A 7,557-nucleotide genomic window follows, 5' to 3' on the forward strand; every position below is an offset into this window, starting at 1 on the left:
GCCAACATTTTAGTTTATTTTACATTTAATCAATAGGCTATATTATTTGCATTCACATTCGTAAGCTATAAGCCTTGTTGCGAACCTTCAAGAGTGAGTGAATGAATAAACCTACATTGGAGGTCCTGCATCTTTAAATTTAACACAACTCCTCCTTCTCCAATGACATGATTGTCTGCAAAGCCCCTTTTAGTTCGGACTGTCACGGTGCTTGCTGGAAATGACAAACGAGAGGCGGTCGAAAAGCAAATGTGCAAGAATACTGCGTTATGGCAATATTTTACTTAGAATTAAAAGAATACACATCGCAGCTCAAATATAGACCCAAAACGCACTGATTAACACGGGGAGGTCATTATCTAATTTCTTTGGACTAAAAGAAAAATATCCTTAATGTTTTCAACCCTGGTGTGTTCATCCCGAGCGAGCGCTCTATCACTTGCTGTAACGAGGAACATCAGAGTGTGCGGCTCCAGCGGCAGGAGAAGTTTTGCGCCGTGATTTCCCTTATGTTACTGCAAAGAGCAACCTAAATATTTCCCTAATGAAAATTAATCTTTGGAGCGGTTCCCGGGACGTGACTATGATGATGTCGAGCAAAAGTGTGGAATGGCTGCAAGAAGAATTGGAATCCGGTGTGAGCTCACTGCTCTTACTGGATTGCCGATCGCACGAGCTCTTCGAGTCTTCTCACATCGAGACGGCCATCAATCTGGCCATCCCGGGGTTGATGTTGCGGAGACTAAAGAAGGGGAATTTACCTATCCGCTCGATTATCCCGAATAATGAGGACAAGGAAAAATTTGTCAAGCGGTGCAAAACAGATATTGTGGTTCTGTACGACGAGGCCACCTCGGACTGGCAGGAAAATGGGGTGGCAAGCTCTGTTCTGGGGCTTCTCTTACAGAAACTGCGGGACGATGGTTGTAAGGCACATTACTTGGAGGGTAAGAAGAGTTTTAAAAGGCTATTTTAATGCACATTTGCAGGTTGACTATGTTTATATTTTGTTCGTAAATAACTGTATGCATATGTAACATATGCCCTCTGTCATAATGTCAACGAACGTCAGAAGTGATAGAAACATTTCATAAACTTTTTCTGTCCGTCTTCATTTGTGTCACAGAAATATAGCATCATATAACAAATGAAGTCATAACTAAATAACCGAACCTAAGACATGGTTCTGTACAAGTCAACAAAAGCTTATGGACACACACACAAAGTTAGTTTGCTACATTGTAGACATTTTATTACATTTTGACAGATTATATTCGGCCAGTTGGGAGAATATAACTAAATAAAATCAGTAGAAATAGAATCAGTCATTGTTAATTACCAATTTTATGTTTCATGATGAAAGATTTATTGTTATGTGTTCAATTCAACCATTACCCTAAACTTATATTTCACATTGCTAATATTGCATTGTAACCCTATAGCCATATTGTACTTGAATTTGAAAAAAGTTACATATATTATAGTATACGTTTTAATTTCCAAATATGGATTTATTTATCATAGCCTAGGATTTCCATTGCTCTCCGATCACCAAAATAAATTAATACTAATCTTTTGAACATTTTATATTGGTTAAGAATGTAGTAGCGTAGTCTACATGTGTTCACTGCACTTTTAAAGAATGTGGTTTAAAACAAATGTTTTAAATTAATTTTCTAAAATGGCTCCGCCATGTTGTCCTCCTTCAGGAAAAGACATGCATTTCATGAATGAACACGAAGAAAACGATCTAGTGTCTGAAGCTTACTCTACACTATGCGGCACTAGGCAGAACATTCTTCACATGTTAAAACAAATGGCTATACTGTTCATCTTCTGACTAGACGTTTCTCGTATTTAGTTGGAAGATATAGAAATAGATTTGACATGGTACAGGCTCTCTGTCATTCACAAAAAAGTACACAGAACAGTGGTCTCTGTCCCCTCCCTATCAGACGAGTGGTCGAATCTCTCCAGGGTTTACCGCATGCTAGCTGTGTCAACACTGAACGCAGGGAGGCATCCTTTACATGAATTAACATATTATCATTGATGGGTTTAAAGGCTGCACTTAAAATGTGCCACCATATGGTATTTTGTTTAAAGGGGTATAGGCATGGTACGGTATATTTAGTTGCTCAAAAAATGACCTTTAATGGTGCAGTATTGTATGCAGTGCAATAGACATTCAGGTGTAACGTGTTCAAATACAAAAACTACCATTGGATGAAACAAGTAATCCTGGCACAGTTTTAGACAAACCCTGTATAGAGTTGGCTTAAAAACATAATTGTTCTTCTCTGGTCCTATACATTTGCCTCACAGGATTTTCATGTTATTAAGACACATTTCTTGATTTGTTTTTAGGGGGATTCAACAAGTTCCAGACTGAGTACCCAGAACACTGCGAGACCAACCTGGACTGCTCCTGTCCCAGCAGCTCCCCCCCTGCCTCCGTTCTGGGCCTGGGGGGGCTCCGCATCAGCTCCGACTGCTCCGACGGCGAATCAGACAGGGAGCCTGGCAGCGCCACGGAATCGGAAGGCAGTCCCTTGCCCAATAACCAGCCAGCATTCCCCGTTCAGATCCTCCCCTACCTTTACCTTGGGTGTGCCAAAGACTCCACCAACCTTGACGTGCTGGGGAAGTACAACATCAAGTACATCCTCAACGTTACCCCCAACCTGCCCAACATGTTTGAGCACGACGGGGAATTCAAGTACAAACAGATCCCCATCTCGGATCACTGGAGCCAAAACCTGTCGCAGTTTTTCCCCGAGGCTATTTCTTTCATTGGTAAGTATGTGGCCTCTGAACTCCTCGATCCTCTGATGTTTTTGATTGGTTTTGTGTCACTCCTCATGTGTTATTGACAGCTCAGCTACTTTTCTGTTTAGATACTACAGCAATTTTCTTTCTTTACCAATATGCCTCTGCTTTAGGAATATACAATACAAAGCAAATATGAAGGTATTATTGAGCTTATTCCTTCCCTAATAGTGATAGTTCTACATTTGAATCATCCATTAAGCACATAAACACAAAATGCACCTAAACAGGCAAGCAGCACTTTAAAAAAAAAGTATAATGGCATTAACAATGCATTAATAAAAGTATTACTCGCAACATTAATAATTATAATTACATAATGCAGCTATCGTAGTGAGCCATTCCTAGATGCAAGCAGCACAACATTGTTTCATGCTTGATTTATTTACACACACGAGTGATTAATGTCCTCTCAGAGAATTGTGGTATTTCCTGAAATATAGAGGGTTCACAGGGTGAAAACCCAGATTCATACCTCCTTCCTTGTGACGGTGGCAGTTTATCTCTATGTCAAATCATTCTTTTAGATTACTGTAGCTCTTGGCCATGCCATCTGTACATCCATGCAATCAGTTTCACTTTTAATTTCAAATCAATCTATTTGAAGACATCAGATACTGAACTTTGTAGTTCTTCATTCTCTAGAAATAAGAATACATGGGGATGTTTATTTTTCTCCGCATTGCTCTTGGTATGTCTGGTGCAGTGTTTGGTTTGTATGTACCACTGTTTAGGACATCTTGAAAAGTTTGAGTTCCATGATGTTTTGTTGTCCTGGTCTAGCGACTTCTAGAATGTGTGTCAGGGTTCATGACTCCACAACTGGGAAATGCTCTTGCTAGTGGCTCAGGCCTGCTGTATGGCCTGTGAACTATTTAGTTTGTTTATGGCATCAGTTTATTGCAAAGATTTATGGATAGCTTAAGTCATTATGAGGCTAAATTCCTTTCTTATTCAAGATACTTCGACAAGACCTTTATTTTGGAGGGAGAGCAAATATAACTTGAAGTTGGCTCCTTGCTAGCAGCCCCTAGCCTGTGAGCCAACTGACCTTGATCCTGTAGACAGAGATGCAGATGCAGCGAGGGTAGGAACACCATCCACCAGTAAAAGAAAGAAGCCATACAGTACGGGGAGGAGGAAGGAAGCACTCTGCAAGGCAGCGCTAATGGCTTTGATAGTGCCCTGTTGCACCAAATAAAACCCAGAAGGGTTGCATTTGTTAATAATTGATCATCTCTATTCATGTTTTTCTTATGTGTGGTGGCGAAATAACGGTGTGAACTCACATCGTCGTCGCACTCCTTTCATCTCCGACGAAAGAAAAGTCATTTCATTAGGCGTGATAAGAGCGTGGGCCGTCTGAACGCTGTGAAAATGCTGCCCTTTCCCTACGTAGTGTGGAAGCCCTCAGTCGGTAACCAAAGTTTTGACCCGTTTTTTTTTTTTGTCCCTGTGTCTTCTTTCTTCAGATGAAGCTCGTTCCAAAAAGTGCGGGATCCTGGTGCACTGCCTGGCTGGTATTAGTCGCAGCGTCACGGTAACGGTGGCCTACCTGATGCAGAAGCTCAACCTTTCCCTCAACGACGCCTATGACTTCGTCAAGAGGAAGAAGTCCAACATCTCGCCCAACTTCAACTTCATGGGGCAGCTCCTGGACTTTGAGAGGACTTTGGGTCTCAACAGCCCCTGTGACAACCGCTCACCCACCAATGAGCAGCTGTTTTTCACGACGCCAACCAATCATAACGTTTTCCAGCTAGACACGCTGGAGTCCACATGAAGACCGGACCAGGCAGGGGCCCGGTAGGGTTTGGAGCAGCCATTGCTTGAATGTTTAATCTCTGATCACCACAGGCTGTCACACCTGATAGCGAGACGAGGTGCTTGGACAGGGTGAGAGGTGAAAGATTAAAGGGCACATGGTATGCTGCTTAGAAAGGCTTTTACCCAGAGTGTGGATGCCCTGCTCACACTAAAGCTGTTGGGAAGCGGCTCGTCATGCCTTTGGAACGTTAAAAAGGATGTAATGGACTGAAATACAGAATGCTTCAGGACAGAGAGCTTCATTCAAAGATGGCAAAATGGAATCTGCAGTGCTTAATTTATTGTTGTCTTTCACTGACAACATCCTCGGTCTTCTGAGGTGAAAGGTGCCAATGTGTAGTGTTTAAAGAGGGGATCTCAATGTACCGAATGTAGGGTCTCATTTTACAAAACCAAGGAATTGACTCAAACACAACTATGTATGTATGTTCACATGCATAATATAACGTATATGGACAGTACTTAACTGTGAGTATGTCTGCATCCATTGTATATCTTTGTATACATTTAGACAATGTATACGTAAAAAAAAAAAAATGACAAAAAAAACAACCTTAAATAATACAATAACTTCTGATGAGATTGTAGCTACGAAGAAACAGACCAACAAAAGACAACGTTGTGATATTCTGGTTGTTTTTGTATTTTTTTTCTATGTTTGTAATGACCTAATGCAGTTTGCACAGTGGTGAAGCCATTCACTTCTTGGCACTTCAAACTGGTCCTCCAGGCAGGCAGATAAAGAGACATTCAGAGGCCCGTGGAGCAGCCAGTCCTAGGCTGCGACTAGCCCGGGCAGCTGGAGGACAGGAGGATGGGGAGGGACCGGGGCTTGCTGGTGGGATGGCTCTTAGCTACTTAAAAGCTTATTGTTCCTCAACTGCATTCGAAAGATGGATCTTTGTGTCACTGCAAAGTCCTTCCACTTCGTCAAAGCGAGTGTATTATTCTGGGTTGATTCACCCGCAAGCCTTGGATATATTATAAATATTACAATTATATTACACAAAATAATGACTATCGTACAGAAAAGGCTGGTAGTCAAATGTCATATCATTTTCCATACGTGAGCACGCTATAATATGCTCTCTGAGCGGGCGACTAGCAGAGGGTTGGATGTTTATTTACTAGTGGAAAACCAAGGGATGAGAACTGTTTTTTTAAACTACTATTGCTGCTGCAGTCACAGGTAAAGGGGCGAGTGAGCTGAGTGTGGCAGCACACAGTACGTAGCGAGGAGGGTTTCTGGGATAGAAACACAAGACTGGTTCACAGGGGGAAAACTGGTCAAAATGAGCAGGGTTGCTTTAAGCTAGCCTTATATAACCTTTTTAACTTCTTTCTAAAGCTGACTGTTCAATACTATTTGTATCTCACTTTAGAAACTGTTGCGTATATAAGCATTTGTTGTTATTTAAATCAAAACATGGTAATAATGGACTAATTATCTTTTAACGGGTCTGATGAGGTTATGTTTGTTACTCTGCAATATATCGAAACACCTTTTGCAGTATTTTTTAGATCCAAGACCTCTGGTTTTTAACTCCTTTTCTTTTGTACTATAATTCTAAAGAGAGCTTGACTGCTTCTGGACTGAAGTCATTTTCACCTCGGGTGTCCAAAGTACAGGGCTTTATAGGATCACATACGGTGTTTACCTAAGAACTCGGTATAAAGTCTTAAACAATGAGACAATGAGTACCTATACTAAGCATGTTTGTTTCAGTTTTTTCACCATGCATTACTCCATTAGATTAAAATAATCAGTCAAGGATTTTGTTTTATTTTGGTGTGCTATCTGCTATTCATGTGGCCTTTTAATATACTGTATATGAGCTTATAAGCTTATATGCAAAGTTCCTCTCTTAAATACAGTATCCAAGATTAGTATTGCTCCTGCTAGAAAAAAATTGCCCTGGTTTGAGGTCAAATCTACATCCCAATAAGGAAACATTGACAAGGTGTTCCCTTTCACCCCAGGATTGAAATGTATTTCAGTGCAGAGCTTGTTCTATTTAAAAGAAAATCCTTGATTTCAAGCTGCTTCTTGTGTTTGTGTCTTTGTGACAGCAAAAGAGAAACTCATTGTTTTTCTTTGTAAATTGCCAGAGCATAGGAACGATGGTTTCTGTGTCGTTTCTTGTAGCTACATCTTGGTAAGAATGTTTGGAGGAAGTGTGTATGAGAGAGAGAGATTGGCAAGGGGAAAAGGTGAAAGAAAAGTGAATGCTAAAAATGTTTATCTTACCTCACAGAGGAATTTTTCAGGGATTTTTTTGACAATGCATCTGCATCATGTTACAGCTTCAAACACATGTTCAGTAGCTGTTTTATATGTGCTGTATTTTTTTTTTTTAAGATGCAATCTATATATATGTATAAAACTGGGCTTGTAAACAGGGGTATAGTTCAACTTTCTGATTCATGAAGGATATAAATTGACCCCATGTATTGTATAGTATATGGAAACCAACACAGACATGTTTATACTGCAAATAAATATTGAATTATTTTTTCTTTACAACGTTCAGTTTGCCTATTTATTCACAGGTCGTTAAATATTAGGGCTTATTTTGTTTGTGTCCTCAAATGAAGGATCCCTAGGACTTAAACAATGACTGAGATGGATAGACTGAGAACAATGGATGCGATAAAAAGCAGACAAACAGTTGGTCCGAAATACACAAAATGGTGGAAGAATAGTGACCTGTGAACTTGTTTGAAGTTTGTTCAACGTGACAACCACAGTAGTGTCTGAGAACTTCACAGTTCTGCAGCTGAAAGGCAGAAAGTGATTAAACAGCCGGGGTGTTGTGGTCTGTGTTGGCAGTACAACTGCTGGGTTACAGTGATCTTGTCCCTCTCCCGCCCACATCAGGCTTTCGCTTCCTGTGTGCTTCC

General features: G+C 40.6%; 1 protein-coding gene across 1 annotated transcript; it reads left to right on the forward strand.

The window, feature by feature from the left end:
- Positions 1-204: 204 nt before the first annotated feature.
- On the forward strand, positions 205-5,257 carry LOC134018961 (dual specificity protein phosphatase 7-like). The gene is made up of 3 exons (XM_062459375.1): positions 205-947; positions 2,368-2,796; positions 4,302-5,257. The coding sequence occupies exons 1-3, from the start codon at positions 545-547 to the stop codon at positions 4,610-4,612; spliced, it is 1,143 nt and encodes a 380-aa protein (XP_062315359.1). The 5' UTR covers positions 205-544; the 3' UTR covers positions 4,613-5,257.
- Positions 5,258-7,557: the final 2,300 nt, after the last annotated feature.

Source organism: Osmerus eperlanus, chromosome 1 (genome assembly GCF_963692335.1).
Source record: "Osmerus eperlanus chromosome 1, fOsmEpe2.1, whole genome shotgun sequence".
NCBI lineage: Eukaryota > Metazoa > Chordata > Actinopteri > Osmeriformes > Osmeridae > Osmerus > Osmerus eperlanus.